This window comes from Globicephala melas, chromosome 5 (genome assembly GCF_963455315.2).
Source record: "Globicephala melas chromosome 5, mGloMel1.2, whole genome shotgun sequence".
NCBI lineage: Eukaryota > Metazoa > Chordata > Mammalia > Artiodactyla > Delphinidae > Globicephala > Globicephala melas.
Genome location: NC_083318.1, coordinates 19,776,153 through 19,793,987, shown reverse-complemented (window position 1 = coordinate 19,793,987; position 17,835 = coordinate 19,776,153). Strand labels below are relative to the sequence as shown.

At 38.9% G+C, this 17,835-nt stretch overlaps 1 protein-coding gene across 1 annotated transcript in view; it reads right to left on the bottom strand.

Moving 5' to 3' along the window:
- ANXA5 (annexin A5) overlaps positions 1-17,835 on the bottom strand; it is a 29,934-nt gene that overhangs the window by 11,784 nt on the left and 315 nt on the right. Inside the window, exons 2-6 of the mRNA XM_030863951.3 lie at positions 17,772-17,819; positions 5,777-5,861; positions 4,377-4,471; positions 3,098-3,211; positions 1,020-1,110 (exon numbers count right to left, since the gene is read on the bottom strand). Of these exons, the coding sequence (XP_030719811.1) occupies positions 1,020-1,110; positions 3,098-3,211; positions 4,377-4,471; positions 5,777-5,861; positions 17,772-17,780 (394 nt within the window). The 5' untranslated portion in view covers positions 17,781-17,819. The remainder of the gene's footprint in view (positions 1-1,019; positions 1,111-3,097; positions 3,212-4,376; positions 4,472-5,776; positions 5,862-17,771; positions 17,820-17,835) is intronic.

The window sequence follows — 17,835 nt, the reverse complement described above, 5'->3', positions numbered from 1 at the left end:
CCTGGTGGCGCAGTGGTTGAGAGTCCGCCTGCTGATGCAGGGGACACGGGTTCGTGCCCCGGTCCGGAAAGATCCCACATGCCGTGGAGCAGGCTGGGCCTGTGAGCCATGGCCACTGGGCCTGCGCGTCCGGAGCCTGTGCTCCGCAACGGGAGAGCCCACAACAGTGAGAGGCTCGCGTACCGCAAAAAAAAAAAAAAGGTAATTGTTTAGTGGCCATAAATTTCACACCATTCTAACTTGCTGGGTTACAGGGTCATTTCTAAGATTAACCAACTAATGCCAAGATAGGGACCCATTTTCCTAGCTGCAAGCACTAGGCTTGGAGGTCTGCTGACTGAGCTGACCATCTGGACAGTCTGATCCTCCTAAGTCACGCAGAGGGCAGAGTCTTTTACAGAAAATCTGATGAGAAAAGAACTCCCTACTTTTGCTTTTTATTACATTTTCTTGGTTCCATTAACAGGATATGCTTCAGATTGAAATATAGGGTTTTTTTCACACACAAAAAATTTAAAAATGCAAAAGAAAAGACACCAAAAAGAAAGTCAAAATGCAGAGTAGTCAAGCACCCCCCTTAGCTAGAATGACATACATTTACACAGACATTATCGACTCTGATTTGGACAAGGTTTCTTTTCCTTTTTAGTAATTCTTAACTTCTACCAACATAAAACTGAAATTTTTAAGGAAGAAAAACCACTTACATCTTAAATGTAAAGTGAAAGAGACAACCTGTATATCCCAACACTGACTGTAAATCCTATATGAAAATAAGTCCCATCCTCAACAGAAGTTTCTTACAAATACCAAAGTAGTTATAGGTATAGAAAAAGGCAGTCTCTTCCCTACTGAAAGAGAAACTAGCTTGAATGGTTGCTTATTTGTTTACTCATTCCTTCACTCATCCAGAAATCACGTATGGCCTGCCCTCCTATAACTCCAAAGAACTCCATTCACTTTAGAGAAATGACAAAGTGACAGCGGAAGTGAAGGGAGATGTACTTCGAAACAGTTACCTTCTTCATAAACTTGCTTTATGGCTCTCAGTTCTTCAGGTGTCCTTGAAGCAATAATTTCTGTCAGGACTTTTTCATTTGTCCCAGCTCCCTGTTTGGAGATTTATTTTTAAAAGAAAAAAACATGTTAATAAGATTAAAAAGAAAGTGATTTTCCCAGAACAGATGTTACCCCAACTGCATAAATATATATATATTATCCAACATAATGTTCACTTTCTATATGAGTTCTATTAGTTATAGAAATACGAAATTTCAAATTAGTTTTCTTTCCAAAGACAATTTTATCCTTTTTTGCCTAATGAAAAAAATGTTGATTGTATGAATGTGTCTACATATATGACATATAACAGATTACATAAATTTGTAATTTTATTAGTTTAATTCTAAATAGTTTTAAAGGGAAACATTTTAATGAAACAGGAAATAATAAAAAGGCTGAAATAGTAAAAATGAAAACTTTACATAAATTTACATGGAAGAACACTGATACTTAAACAATATGTACCTCAAAACATAAACAACCCTGCCCTCAAATTAAGTTCTCTATGGATCACAGGGAAATTCTGCAACACAGGTAAAAATAAATATAGCATGGCTTGGTTATTAGGAATCAGTTATTGGATCAGCATAAAGGAATTAGGACTTGCTTTCTGGATTTTTAAAGAATAATTGTAGTTGGTTTTCCTTTTTCTGATTATAAGTCATATCTACACTACTAAATTAGAAGATACAAGCAATGACATAGCTGAACTTAACTTTAAAAGATAGCATATTTAAGCCTTAATTTCCTTATATTTCTGTTGCTTTACCAAAAAATCAAACACTGAAAGAACTAGGTTTATGCTCGGGCAGAATTTTAGCCACTGCTAATATTTCAGAAGGCTGCAAAAATGCCCATTTCCAATAACCTAAGATTTTATTTATTCCGAAGAATCATTGTAGGAAAATGAAGAAGCACAGAAAGGTTCCTAACTTGATAAACCCTCTCCTCCCTCCACCTGAGCTACATCATCTCCTTGTTGTTAATTTCAGTTTGTCCATTCAAAACCTAACTACTAGTGACTGAGTTATTCCCTGTCCCATAAGTCTAAACAAATGATTCAATGTAATCACATTTATACAACATTGCAAACACCAGACAAGGGAATATACATTTAGTTACTTGCTACAATGAAATTATATCAAGTTTACCAGCTGCTTCATTTTAGTATTTAGAAGTACAGGAAAAAAGGAAAGGGTATTAGAAAATCTTTCTTATCTCAAAATTCTCTCCAAAGCTTCATCTTTTATGCTAAAACGATTAACAGTATTATTGGTTCCCTAATCAGGCAACTTTCTAAACTAAATGATAAAATACCTAATCTGTAACATTTTAAAAACATATCTCAGGGCTTCCCTGGTGGCGCAGTGGTTGAGAGTACGCCTGCCGATGCAGGGGACTCGGGTTCGTGCCCCGGTCCAGGAAGATCCCACATGCCGCAGAGCAGCTAGGCCCATGAGCCATGGCCGCTGAGCCTGCGCGTCCGGAACCTGTGCTCCGCAACGGGAGAGGCCACAACAGTGAGAGGCCCGCGTACCGCCAAAAAAAAAAACAAAAAAAAAAAACACAAACAAAAAAAAAAATCTCAAAATTAGAAAACAAGCATAAAAATAAAGTACAAAAGGCTGTAAAATACACTAAAATTTTAAAAACCCACTACTACTGAGTTAACTACACAAAAAGACTAAATGACACACTTGTCATTTCCTCTCTCCTTTTCTTATTGCCTCCTATGCAGTTTTGTCCTTCAAGAAACCCTCAGTGAAATAATTCAATTTGTTTTAATATAAAAATACCATAACCTGCTGTATAAAAAAAATTAAATAAAATTAAAAAAAAAGAAATAGTTGTTAAAACAGCTAATTGTCATGTTAATGACTGTAATAGACTGATGTGATGATTTATATGTTCCAAAAAAATAAAAAATAAATAAAATAAAAATAAATAAATAAAAATAAAAATACCATATAGTAATTACCAACACAAAATAATATTATACACATGACAGGAATATTCCTCGCATTCATCCTTTCACCTTAAGAGCATGCTTCAGTTCATAGGCATCGTAAAGCCGAGAGGGTTTCATCAGAGCCACAATTAATTTTTCAAATTTTCCAGTCAGTTCTGATTTCAGGTCATCCAGAAGGTCCTAACTCACAGAAAATATAAATTGGTTAACCATGCAGAAATTTTAAGGAGGTTCTTAAATATGAACGATAGCCCTTTGCTCTAATGAATTCTTTACATTGCTATCTCCAAGTAGAAGACACATGAGCTAAACAACACCCTGTGGCTTTTAATAATGTACTTTTGACATCTGACCTTAAGCTAAAGCAAAGCCACTCATGTGTCAAGGTACTTGTTTTTAAGATGTTTTTCTTAATCTCAGAGTTTTTAAAAAATGAATGCTTTTTATAAAAAATATTTATCTTAAAATATTTTAAAATAAGCCTAAAATATTTTAAAAATACTCTTCCGAGAAACATGTCTATCTCAAAAAAATAATTTCCCCAAAATATCATAATGTATTTTTACAAAGGACAAAATTTGGCCTATCATACCTAAACAAAACAATGTTTTCTTTTCTCTCCATATCTAGTAATATTCTAATACATACATAATAGATTATGTTCATTACTATGCCCCTGACTACTGCAGGACAGCTGCTATTATGGGGAACTTGCATAATTATAAAGATAAAAGCAGTATTTCTCATCCATTTCAGTTTCAGCACACAGGCAATTAGAATTTGTGTTTAAAATACATGCTTTTTTTTTCTTTGCATTTGTTTCTCGAAATAATGAACAAAAATTTTCAGAATAAAACTACATTTAAGTTTTTCATGTCTGTACTAATTCATTTAGTGACAAATTTAATTTTTACTTTGAATTGTTAATCAAATAAGAACATTTAAATCAATGAATTAAAAACTCATTTATTAAAATATCACTCCAAAAGGAACCAAGACTGTGACTGTGTCAGAGCAAAACATATTGCAATACAGGTTTACACCTGGAAAATAATACAACAATCCTGAGTGGGAAACACAGAAGGAAAGAAGGGCAGTTATCCCCATTGGGATCTTTCAGCACCTATACAGTGTCAAGTGAGGAAAAACAATCATATGAGGATAAGTTGAGTGAGCATTTTAACCAACAGCTGATAACTAAGAAACAAACTAGAAAAGAAAAAAGGAGGAAAAGTCAGAATCATAAGATTAATGATATTTACAAAAGAATATTAGTAGATTTCAAACTAGTCTTAAAAGAGAAAGCTGCTCTCACATTCCACCTTGGGATGAAGTACAGTCTTACCCTGCCAAATAGAGTTTTAAAAGCCATAGCGATCTCCTGGCGCTGAGCATTACTGCGGGATGTCAGCAGAGTCAGGATGCTCTCCTCATCGGTGCCTGCAATTATGTTCCAACCATTACATCCAGGCTCCCACATGCCCACTCTCTCAATAACCTTTGTAACCAGCTCCCCAGTCACTTTAATTCCTTGCCTCATAAAATATATTTTATTAAATAATTTATTAAACTATAAAATTTACAATATCAAAATGTTATTGTTTCCAACAATACGTACTACCCCTACACATTGTGAAGGAGACGCAAAAATTCTCCTGACTTTTTAAAAACTGAGTGCACCTAGCTTTTCTTGCAACAAATAATTACTCAAATAACAGCTCTTCACAAGGCATGATGTTTTGGGTGTTCCAGGGGGTTGAGAAAGGAGAAAAGATATAGACCTTGGTTTCAAGTTATGAACAATTTAGGGTAAAAAATACAAATTTTTTTGTGTGAGGTAAGGCAGAATGTGACAAGGGCCTCAGGAGAGGTCCAGGTGTTAAATGGGGTTCAGAGGAGGTTCTCGTAGCTGAAAGGCAGCGGAAGACAGTTTTGGGAAAAGCTTCATGGAGAAGGTGACACCCACCCAAAACAGTCTTGAAGGATGAAAAGATTTTGACAGGCAGTGATGTAAGGAAGAAAGACAGGCTTTTAGAATCCAGGAAAAGCTCAACAGTAGGAAAATACAGAGCTTTCCTGAGTAGCAGATCACCTGGCATGGATGGATCAGAGGACACATCAGGCAGTAATGTGCGCTGAGACCGACAAGGTGGGCTGGAATACCAGGGAAGGCCTTACAAGGCCAGAAAGCCTGCACCCGATCCTGCTACAACAGGAAATCTCACAAGATGTTCAGAATGGAGAGTGATGGGGTCAGAGCCAAGTTTGAGGAAGATGAATCCCTTCACATGGACACTGGTACAGAAGGAGCCTGAGGACAGGAGGATTAATTATATGTGGAAGTCCTCAAGAAGAGAGGTTTTTAAACTGCAAAAAAGGAAAGCTGAGAAAGTGAAGACAGTGGGATGTAAGAAACTGATAGAACCGGATATCTGATTGGACACTGAGAGCAAAAGGCTGCACAGCTGATCACCCTCAGGAATGCCTGTTTATCTACTCAGTCAGCTACCGTATGGGTAAAGCTGAAAAGCTAAAAAAACAAAGAGGCTGAATTTAACTCCTGTTTGGTTCTAGAGACTAAATACTAGGGGTGGTCAGTCATTTTTTTTGTTCCTTTAATGTTTCTCTCTATATATGTTCAGCTCAAAATATTCTAAAGTTAATCTTACTGTAAAACAATGACTTTTTTGTTCAGAAAAACAAATGTCACATTTTTTTTTAGAACAAAAAGAAGGCTGAATTTACCCAGGCCTTTCATGGCCTTCCGAAGAGTTTCTGCATCGGCCCGCTCATCAAATCCAGGGAAGTCAGTCACAGTGCCTCTGAGCGCCTGACACAGGGAAAACAGCAATATTATTCACAGCATGACTACTACGATAAACATAAACAGTAAGCTGCTTGCTCTGTTTCATGTTCAGACTTTACATAAACTTATCATTTGATAAGATATATCAATATAACCCCATCTGAAATGGGAAACAGACCATTACAATGTGGATTAGCAGTGCACCAATTCAGTGCACGAGCTCTCCTGGCCCACCTGCGATACCATTAGCGGGAAGGCTGGCTTCCAAGGCCCTCTTCCTTCAGGCATCGCCCCAGTGATCAAGCTCCACCAGCACCTCCTGGTTCACGGAGGGCACTTCCTTGCAGGCTTCATTCCCGTTAAGTCTCTCGCCACTTTGATCTGGGAGCATGCTGAGCCTGCATTAAAACTTGAGGCCTTTTGTGGCACATATATACAATGGAATATTACTCAGCCATAAAAAGAAACAAAATTGAGTTATTTGTAGTGAGGTGGATGGACCTAGAGTCTGTCATACAGAGTGAAGTAAGTCAGAAAGAGAAAAACAAATACGGTATGCTAACACATATATATGGAATCTTAAAAAAAAAAAAAAAGTGGTCATGAAGAACCAAGGGGCAAGACGGGAATAAAGATGCAGACCTACTAGAGAATGGACTTCAGGATACAGAGAGGGGGAAGGGTAAGCTGGGACGAAGTGAGAGAGTGGCATGGACATATATACACTACCAAATGTAAAACAGCTATCTAGTGGGAAGCAGCCGCATAGCACAGGGAGATCAGCTCGGTGCTTTGTGACCACCTACATGGGTGGGATAGGGAGGATGGGAGGGAGGGAGACGCAAGAGGGAGGAGATATGGGGATATATGTATATGTATAGCTGACTCACTTTGTTATAAAGCAGAAACTAACACACCATTGTAAAGCAATTATACTCCAATAAAGATGTTAAAAAAAAAAAAAAAAACTTGAGGCCTTACCCTAGGCACTGAACTCTAAGCAATGCTCTTAATAAATCTAGTCCTGTTTCCTTATACTTATTTAGGGATTTTAAGATAACCTGGCAAAACCTGAAAAGATTTTCAGTAGTTCATGTGCCAGAAGAATACAAACTTCTGAATTTAGAACTTTTAAAGATATATTAGAAGATACTGTTTGTAAGAGTTCTTATTTTATGTTATCATATCTAGTACTTTTAATCATCCAAATATTTTAATACCTCCAAAAACTGTTTGTAATATCAATAAATCTTTAGAATCAGAAAGCTTTATTAATACTGAGCCATAAATTTTTATCTTATGATAAAGGGAGGCTCCCAGGATTTATTTTTACCAATAAATGTTCCTGAAGTACCTCACAACTCCTGTCAAGGTTCCATCCAAAACTGAGAAATAAACAGCTATAAGGGTTGGGGACTGAGAAGACTTGTCTGGTTTACGATCACTTCTGTTTTATTATGAATGCAAGGAAGCACGATCACCTACAAGGAAAAAAATTTCTCTTCCACCTTAACATCCAACTGCTGCATTTGCCTACAGTATCTTAACACCAACCACATTAAAAAAAAAAAAAAAAAAAAAAGACAACAGAGAGACATATCCATGGGGAAGAACTTGCATGGGACAAAGCACCAGAGGTCAGCTCTGAGACCTCTCTTCAGTGGCACTGCATTCCGCCTCCTGAAAAAGTAGCACTCAGGGCTCCAGGAGACAGACTCTCTCCTTGACCAAACTTCAGACAGGCTCCTCAGAGCACACTTTTTGACTAGGACTGGTCTCTAGCCTGCCAAGCCCAGTTGTAGCACGAATCCTGCTAAAGTCAGTTTACAGAGAATCCCGCAAACCTTAATATCTGTTCAAGTTCCTCATCCTCCATCTTTGATGTATAAATCCATGGGCTGCCTTAAGCAAGAATCCTATTAGGCCAGTTCAGCAAGAATCCCTCTACCCTTAATGTCTCCTCTTAGTAACTTTCCATCCACTGACCCCCTTCATCCTGCTCACTGGTTGTAAGTTCCCAGCTGCCTTTGCTATACTTGGACTTGAACCCAATCTCTTCTCTTCCATTGCAATAGGCATGACCTTTACTGCAGTAGTTTTGAAAGTCTTCTTTACCATTTAACAAGTACGAGAATAATTTTTGCTTTAACAATAGTCTCCTCTTGTTCAAGGAAAGAAGAAAGACTCTTCTTTCCTCTGAACAGAGTCAGCCTTGAGAGAACCTACAGGAAAACCTTAGTGTTGTAATTATGTGGCCAAAAGCATACAATCCAAGAAAAGAGGTGTTTTTTCCCAGTTTCATCTCCCAGCCCCAGAGTGTTGACTGGTAGCAGCTTTCATCCCCTCAAGCCACCCCCCCCCACACGCCCACAGCCAAACAAAAGATTGTGGCCAAGTAGGAAAAGGAGGGGCAGGGAAGCCTCACTTATCTCATGGGGAGGTCATGAAACTAAGCCAGAGCTCTTCATTCTACTAAGTGGGAAAATGCGATACTGTGATTTATAATAAGAAACATATATATTTGGTCTTTGTCCCCATTTCCTGCACAGACCTCCTAAAACCCTTGGAATTCCCAGATGATAAGAGTGATAAATTTCATAATGATAAGAGCTTGATATTCATAGCAAACCCCCTTCAATCACACCTGACTCTGTTAATGAGGTGACTTTTGGGAAGCATCTAAGGATGGGGGCTTGGGGGCTGCTTGCCAGGGGAAACAACCATGTGATTAGAGGGTTGGAACTTTCAGTCCCACACCCACAACCCCACCTCAGGGAAGAGAGAGGGGCTGGAGATCGAGTTCAATCACCAATGGCCAATGATTTAATCAATCATGCCTATGTAATGAAGCCTCCATAAAATCCAAAAGGACACGGTTTGGAGAGCTTCCAGGCTGGTGAACACATGGCGTTGTAGGGACAGTGGCTCACTCGGAGTGGGCCCCGAAGCTCCCTGCCCCTTCCCACACACCTTGCCCTATGCATCTCTTCCATCTGGCTGATCCTGAGTTGTGTCCTTTTATAATAAACCAGTGATCTAGTAAGTAAAATGTTTCTCTGAGTTCTGTGAGCCAATGATGGGGTCACTGGAAACTCCGATCTATAGCCAGTCAGTCAGAATCAGAGGTGACAATCTGGCCTTGCAACTGGCGTCTGAAATGGGGGTGGGAGTATGAAGAGGGGTGGTCTTGCAGAACTGAGCCCTCAGCCTGTGGGCTGAGCTGATGCTATCTGCAGCAGACAATGGCAGAACTGAGTTGAATAGCAAGACACCCATCTGGTATAGGAGAACTGCTTGTTGGTGTGTGGAAACCACACCCCACATTAGAAGTGGGTTCAGAACCCTTTGAGAAATCCACCCAAAGCCAGGCTAGTCTCCATTTCCACCCTATCTAAAAAGCACAGATGCAATAAGGGCCAATAAACTCCCTGCCATTTGTTCTATAGCTTGACCATAGGAAAGTGAATGGTTGAATACCGGCAGCTTCAAATGGCTCAACATAATTAAAAGGAGCAATAGGTTGGGAGAGAAACTGGTAAGATTTGAGGAGATGGCCCTTCAAAATTGGTATGGGTTAGGAAAGTTATTTCTCTCAAGGCAAACTGCAGTTCCTCTCTGTTTAGTAAGACCACTTCAGATTGATGAGGAAGACACCATCAGTATCATCATAAACATGAACAAATACCATGGGTTCTCTCACTGTGAGAACTTGAATGACTTAGCTCACCTGTCTGCTTATCTATTCACTCAACAGCCATTTTCTGAATGCCTTCCACTGCCAAGTATTGTACTAATCACTAGGAAAAAGTCAAGATCTCTTAAGTCAGGAGAAAATGATAGGCATGTAAGTAATCAAGCGCAGTAGAGTATATACACACAGAGGTTTCCTCAGGGTAATATGAGCACATAAAGGAGGGACTGAGACAGGAGGAGTGGAAAGAAAAGAAATCAGAGAAACTTCCCCAAAATGTCTTGAAAGTTGCCTGTAATTTTGCCAGGCTGGCTCAGCAAAGTAGAAAAGGGCAGGCAGCGATTTCAGTACGGATTAAAAACATGGAAGAAGGAAACAATGTGGTGCTTTGGACAAAGGGTTAAGTATTTCAACAGACTAGAGCAAGCAGTAAGATTGGATAGAAAAACAAGGGAAAGGTCACAGTGGGGAGCGAGGACAGCTGGAAGCCAGGCTGAGAAGAGCAGCCTTCACCCCGCTGGCAAAGGAAGCCCTTGGAGGGCGTTTAAGCAAGCAGGCAAGGAACAAGGTCGACTCTGCACAGTAATATCACTAGGGCAGCAGTGGAGACAAAAGGACAGAACTGTGCACGTGTGGAGTCAGAAAGACTGTTTTAAAAACTACTAAACATAAGAAGGATAAAAAGGACCTGATCTAAGTCAGGAGCAGTGGAAATGGAAAGGAAAAGGCAGACAGGAACAGGGCCAAGGCAGAAGGAAACCACTGAGGATGATTCATTTTTTGGATAAGGAACAGGGTGGCTGGTTTTGCACTTCTCCACATACTGAAAGAGAAGCAGGCTTGTCAGTTACTGGGGCACATAAGTGATAACTAGAGCTGTGGGAGGAGGCTTCACGAAAGGCAATATTAATGGAATGGAAAGAAGAGCTGGAGGAGGGAAGGTCACCTACAATTGGAATGGCAGCTAATATCAGCTAAGGGCGGCAATGAGCTCAGAGCTTCACATGGACCACCTCAGTGAAACCCCATTTTCCAGATAAAGAAACACACTGGCTTAGAAAGGTTTGGCGAATCACCCAGGTAACCCAAGCAAGTAGCAGAGCCGGCACCTGAACACAGGCCATGGGACTGTGGGCTCTTAACTGTGGGCTCTACACAGCCTCCCAAAGGCAAAAAGAAAATCCAAAGAAGGTGATGGAATGGAAGACAAAGGAGAAAAGTATTCCAAGGAAAGGAAGAACAGGCAGTGCCCGAACCATAGGGCAATCAAGTAAGCGGGAAGATGGAAAAGGGTCCACTGGATTTGGCAACTAGGAGGTCTTTGGTGGCGGTAAAAGCCTGATTGGAGGACACTAAAGAGTGAATTGAGAGGCAGAGCATCTCTGTGAACTCCCATTTTACAAACAGGCTTTTTTTTTTTAAATACGTAAAAGAAAACACACACTTTAAAAATATTTTGCAGCTTTTAGGCTCTGAAGAAGTTTCTAGTAGATAGAGAAACAGCGAAAAGGTTAAGAACAGAGAAGACAGGAGGAATTTGCCTTAAAGAGAAGAGACATCTGACCCCTGAGCCTGAAGGAAATGAGGTGAACAATGGAAAGAAGAGAAGTATCCTTGAGTCTCAGTTACTGTGAAGAAGACATAACTGCTGATTGTATTTTTGAGAGCTTTCTAAAGATTGGGAAACATTCTTGCTACATTTCCATTTGATCAGTCATTGTGAAAGCTAGCAAAGCCATGTAGCGGTAGTAAGGGAGCAGATGTGAATCGCAGGACATGACTCACACAGAGCGAACCCTTGTTTGGACATCCTGTCCAAGCTCCATCCCCACCCACTCAAAACCATCTACACTGGGCAAATGGGACTCTACATGACTCACAGAGAGGGCTTCCCCTGCTTCCCATCTTTGCCACTGGCCTCAAGGTGTTCAACAAGTACACCTTCCCCAGATGAATTCCAACCGTAAGTAGCTACTGTTCCCTTCACCCAGCCTCAGTTCACCCTCATTTACCTCAATCCTCTGCCACCAGAGCCGTACCAAGGGAATTATTATATATGCTCAGACAGTACGTGGCCAAAACATATAATTCGGTCTGTTAACTCTCAACTTCAAAATTATCCATTCTTTTGGCTCTATAATTTTGTTGGCTTTTTTCACTTGTTTGCTTTAAATGAAAAAGTTCTTTGCCTGCAAAGACTAGTTATGCCAAAATAAAACGAATAAAATTAAACCAAAACACAAGTGAAGAGCTGCTTTTCTAGACACAGAATTTAAATGCACAGGAAAATAATACAGAAATAACACTTCAAATTTAAAGATGAGAAAACATCACCTGGTCTGGAACATTTTAAGAGAGGAAATAAACCATCTTTAAATTTGTCATCCAGTTCAATAAAATCAACACCTAAACAGCTACCCACCATTCCACATACTACTAACTAAGAGCCAGAAATCATTAAGCAAAACACTACAGCTGAGCAGCTGTACAATGGTTTGTTTTTTTTTTAATATTAACATGTAAAGCGTTTATTATTGTTATTTTTTTTACATCTTTATTGGAGTATAATTGCTTCACAATGGTGTGTTAGTTTCTGCTTTATAACAAAGTGAGTCAGCTATACATATACATATATCCCCATATCTCCTCCCTCTTGTGTCTCCCTCCCTCCCACCCTCCCTATCCCACCCCTGTAGGTGGTCACAAAGCACCGAGCTGATCTCCCTGTGCTATGCGGCTGCTTCCCACTAGCTATCTATTTTATGTTTGGTAGTGTATATATGTCCATGCCACTCTCTCACTTTGTCCCAGCTTACCCTTCCCCCTCCCCATATCCTCAAGTCCATTCTCTAGTGGGTCTGCGTCTTTATTCCCGTCTTACCCCTAGGTACTTCATGACATTTTTTTTTCCTTAGATTCCATATATATGTGTTAGCGTACGGTATTTGTCTTTCTCTTTCTGACTGACTTCACTCTGTATGACAGACTCTAGGCCCATCCACCTCACTACAAATAACTCAATTTTGTTTCTTTTTATGGCTGAGTAATATTCCATTGTATATATGTGCCACATCTTCTTTATCCATTCATCTGTCGATGGACACTTAGGTTGTTTCCATCTCCTGGCTATTGTAAATAGAGCTGCAATGAACATTGTGGTACATGACTCTTTTTGAATTATGGTTTTCTCAGGGTATATGCCCAGTAGTGGGATTGCTGGGTCATATGGTAGTTCTATTTGTAATTTTTTAAGGAACCTCCATACTGTTCTCCATAGTGGCTGTACCAATTCACATTCCCACCAGCAGTGCAAGAGGGTTCTCCTTTCTCCACACCCTCTCCAGCATTTATTGTTTCTAGATTTTTTGATGATGGCCATTGTACAATGGTTTTTACCTACGGTTCTTCTGAGGCTCAGGTTTCGCAAAGTCTTTCCCCCCCTCCCCCAAGAAAGGGCTGGGTGGGGAGGCCAAGGGCAGAGTTCTGCCTTCCTTCTCCAGGCAGAGCAGTTCAGGTCTTATCTGACGGACACAATACAGAACAGGCCCATTAATATTTCCTTTGATGATGGGTCCCACTGATCAGCAAAGAAAAAAAAAATTGAAAATCACTGTACTAGGAAAGAAATGAGATGAGCAAGAAAGGAGGAAAAAGCCAGGGAAACACGATTGTGATTTGAGATGCAAAGTAAATTAAATATCAGAAAAAACTAGAACCTCCAAGAGGACCGAGGGGCACAAACACATACCATGAGGCGTCAGAAATAAGATCTCAAGTCCTAATCTTCACTGTTGCTCAATCCCATCAAAAGAGGTGAAAATTATAGTTCAAAGCCTCAAATTCAAACTGGTCTATAACTTTTGCTAACTTTCACATAACTTCCTTTCCCTTTCATCCTCCTTATTTTTGCTTCTTTCCATTTTGTCTAATCATCCAACTACCTCTGACCTCTCAAAGTCAGATGTAAGGAAAAAAAGCATCACTATAAAATAGTTTATACATTATGTGCACAGTGGTAGAAAAGTTTTTAGTAACTTAATAAAGGTTTTGTCAACATTATTTAGATTTTTGTTGTGTTTCTTTAATGCTCCTATGGCTACCTCCCTGCTAGTATAAGAATGCCTTCCCTTGGCAAATACTAATAAAGTGGAAAGTTTAACTGTCCGTGAATAATGGTGATACCTTTGAGTCGGTAAAGCGGGCAAATGTATTAACCTCCAAAGGGGCTATTTTACCTAGTTGTTGAATTGGCCATTTTGCACATAGCACGTGAAAAGCTATTTCACTAACCAATTCATTCACATCGATGCTTCAGAAAACAATCAAGTTTACAGATTTCCCATATTAGAGAAGAGTGTGCATCGATTCACAACTTTACTTCCTTTTGCATCTAAATGAGAGACAGAAATCTAATGAACTTGGCTGGTCCTAGACAAAGGGAAGAAATAAGTTAGCTTCAAATCTTTAGTTGTCTCAACCTCCAGTCAACTCCTCTGGAATGAACCTCATCTCAAATTTCCTTATTTATATTGATCCTGCTTGCTCAGGGCCCTTGTAAATGATCATAGTGCAGTGATTTCAAGCCAACCAAAAAAATTTCTCTTCAAATTTTGTACAGTTTAAATATGTATCAGGCTGATAGCTATGATGTTCATGAAGTTTCTAGTCAAAAATTATGTACCCTGCTTTTGCTTCATGACATTCCTGATGCCCTGAATACATTAAATCTTTGTAAACAACACTATAAATTAAACGAGGTTCAGACTGCCCAAAATGTAATTTTTTAAAGTTTCATTATCCTAAAGAAAATTAAAGACATAAAAGCCTTAAATTGAATTAAAATGTATTAAATGGATCATTTGTCTATGAAATATAGCCAACTCTTGATTTTTTCAAACCAAAGAACACAGAACTACACAATGTACTTTCAAATACTTAAATAAATTAGAATATCTATGAAATAATTTGGCTGTAGCTAAATACTTAGATTTAAAAAAAAACAAACCTGTGTAAGCAAGTAAAGCTATAGGAGAGAAATAGGTCAGAAGCCTATTTAAGAAATCCAACCCAAAATACTGTAAGTCAGATTAAAGAAATGACCCTAAAACCTAATGAAAAATTCACACTTACATAAACAGAAGTTGATTGTTGAGAGAAAAAAGATGAAGGGATTCAAAAATATTTACTATATATAGATAACTCAGGCAATTTTAACAGCTCTTTGGCTATTCCTTAGTAAATATATTCAACTAGCTTGTACCCAAATTTAACATAGTAGATTTTGTTACTGATCCAATAATCATAATAATTTATTACTCATTTAGCCTTTTATGCTAAAATAACATGGATGCTGTGGTTTCAAACCAGATAAATATAAAACCATTCAAATGAATAGTTTCAAACCTGTAAAAAAAAGTACTGTCCAGGGACTGTTTACATGCAGGTATATCTGTAATTTATATTCTTGTATGTCATGGAGAAGATAGAGTTAACCAGGGTGCTCTCTTTGAGAAAAACTGGGAAGCCTCAGGTTAGACTATTTCTCTCCAAATAACCGTTAACTGGTTGAATCCCACATATTTCAATACTAATGGATAAGAATTAGGACCAGAAGAAGGGCAGAGCTCAAGTAGTGGTACCCAACAAATGCCTCCAACTCTGAATGTATTTACCTAACATGATAAGTCACTTTTTATGTTGTTCCCAATATTTGCCCAGTATTGCCAGGCAGGTTAAGAATCTGCCTGCCAATGCAGAGCACACAGTTCGATCCCTGGTCCGGGAAGATCCCACATGCCGCAGAGCAACTAAGTCCGTGCGCCACAACTACTGAGCCTGTGCTCTAGAGCCCGCGAGCCACAACTACTGAGCCCACATGCCACAACTACTGAAGCCCGCATGCCTAGAGCCCACGCACCGCAATGAAGAGTAGCCCCAGCTCGCTGCAACCAAAGAAAGTGCAGTGCACAGCAACGAAGACTCAACGCAGCCAAAAAATAAATTTAAAAAAATTTTAAAAAAGAGCAGCATTGACATGAAGTACATTCATTACAATATAATGTATAATTTACTTATAAATATATTAATATAAATATTCATAAGAGTGTAAAATATAATAATATTTGTTTACATAAAAAAAGAAACTCCAATGTATCTGTCAAAGATCAATCAAATTTGTAATAAGACAGTCGTGCCCGTGATCTACATATGCGATAATTGATTCCTGGATATCTGCAAACTGTTATCTGCAGGGTGGTCCCAATGTTAAGTAAGAAGAGAAAACCACTGGTATGGAAGATGTAGCTCATAAACATGAAGAATCACTTTTGTGGAAGGCTATATTTTCACTTTTCATTAAATAAAAGACATTAATATTTAACAACATATTTTAAATTGCCAGAACGTGCACCCCTAAGACTCAGCCATGATGCCATTACTCTACAGATGGCCAGAGAGTGGAAGCCCATACCGCACGTCAACAAAAGGTACTACCATGGAAACTGTTTGAAACCCAACACTGAAGTACTTCAGCTTACACTGGGGTCCAAAGGAAATTTTAGACAGTAAAAGTGCAATTCCATAATGTAGGCATTCTGCACACCATCAAATGTAAGTATAAAGCCAACAAAACTTCACCTTAATATTAAATATTTAACAAAATGTTTTACTTCCATGGTTTCCAAGGATAACTAATAACAAAGCTAGTGTAAAATTCAACACTATCTTTCTTAATAGTACTTGTAACTTTTATGATAACTAAAAACTGTGGCTTGGATAGAAAACAGTCCTGGTTATATTGTAATAGCGGTCATGTACAAAATTCTATAATACAAGCCACCATTCTCCCAGGTTTTGTATATATAAGGGCTTTTACACTATTTTCATCCTTTGAAATTATCAATGTCCACATTTGGGGAAATGTGTTCACTTACGCTATCTTGGGTAGAGTCTACATAATTAAAGGAACTGACTGAAAAACTTCAGAAATCACTGGGTAAATTTACAAAAGAGAAACAGCCAAAAGAGCTAGGATAAAGAGAATTATTCTTTAATGCTTGCGAAATCATCATTTACATCACCACACCAGCATATCAAGATTGGAAAAATAATGCTCAGCAAAGTTAATTCCATATAAAAGTATCCTTTTATATGTTGAAGAATCTAAACCGAAGTTTCCACTTGAAGTAATATGAGACCTGGTTTTTTGTAACACTTCTTAAGTGCAAAAGAGGAAGTAAGAATGGAAGTACTGTATAAATTTAATAAAATTACCAACTCCTCTTAATCCTCCCATCTTGTCTTAGAAAGGATCATGAAACCTTATTCAATTTTGATAAGTCAATCTGATTTTTTTTTAAGTGAACTATACATGAAAGAGGGCATTGTTTGAGTTGAACCACTTGTTTAAAAAAAGTTTCTGGACTCTGACAAGCCAGTTAGATCGATGAGATCTTGTAAAATTAGTTTCGGGGTGGAGCTGTCGTAAGCACCGATATTTTATTCACAAAAGATTGTACAACACAGTCAATTTTTAAAGAGTGCTATATAAATTAAATGATTTTCTCTTCCCTACATTTTTGATAAATGTTAAGAACAGCAAAGAAAGCCGTTATTAGGTAATCAAATTCTGAAACAGTCCCAAGGCAGATTCAATTCATAACTCGTTCCGCGAGTTCGTTACTTAGGAAAAGCAGCTCTTCGGTTTAATCTTTTTGCTTGGGGGGGAAAAAAAAATCTGTGCCAACGACGAAATGTTCCTTTTAGTTAAATTGGGTTGAGCGACTGGAAAAAGCTCCACTACAACTCTACTGGAAAAAGCCAACGCCCACTCATAGTATTCAAATACAGGAAACTTGGCGAAATAAATAAATAAAGCGAAGAAAAGAAAAAAAGAAATGCGTTCGCTTCACATGACCACAAGGAGTTGTACTTGCTCTGGTTCTAATTTCAGCCACTCTCTGGATTTTTAGGAAGGCTCCCTTTTACACATTCACTCACGAAGAGGGAGCGCCCCCCAAATCCGGCCACGTCACCGGCGGCTGCGCTGCAGCGCCAGGTGGGAGCAGGTTCGGGCGGGCGCTCCCTAGGAAGGGGAACAAAGGGGAAACAGAAAGTGTAAGAAATTCCCGAAGACAGATTCAGTTTACTCCTAAACTCTTCTGGCTTTCCAACAAATTCTAGAACTCCTGAACAGTTTACAAAGTTCGTAAATCCGAGCGCTGCACGGGGGCGCACGGTCTTACCTGTGCCATGGCGACTGCCCAGGTCAGGAGAAGGTGACTGATGCAGGACTGCAAGAGAAGAGAG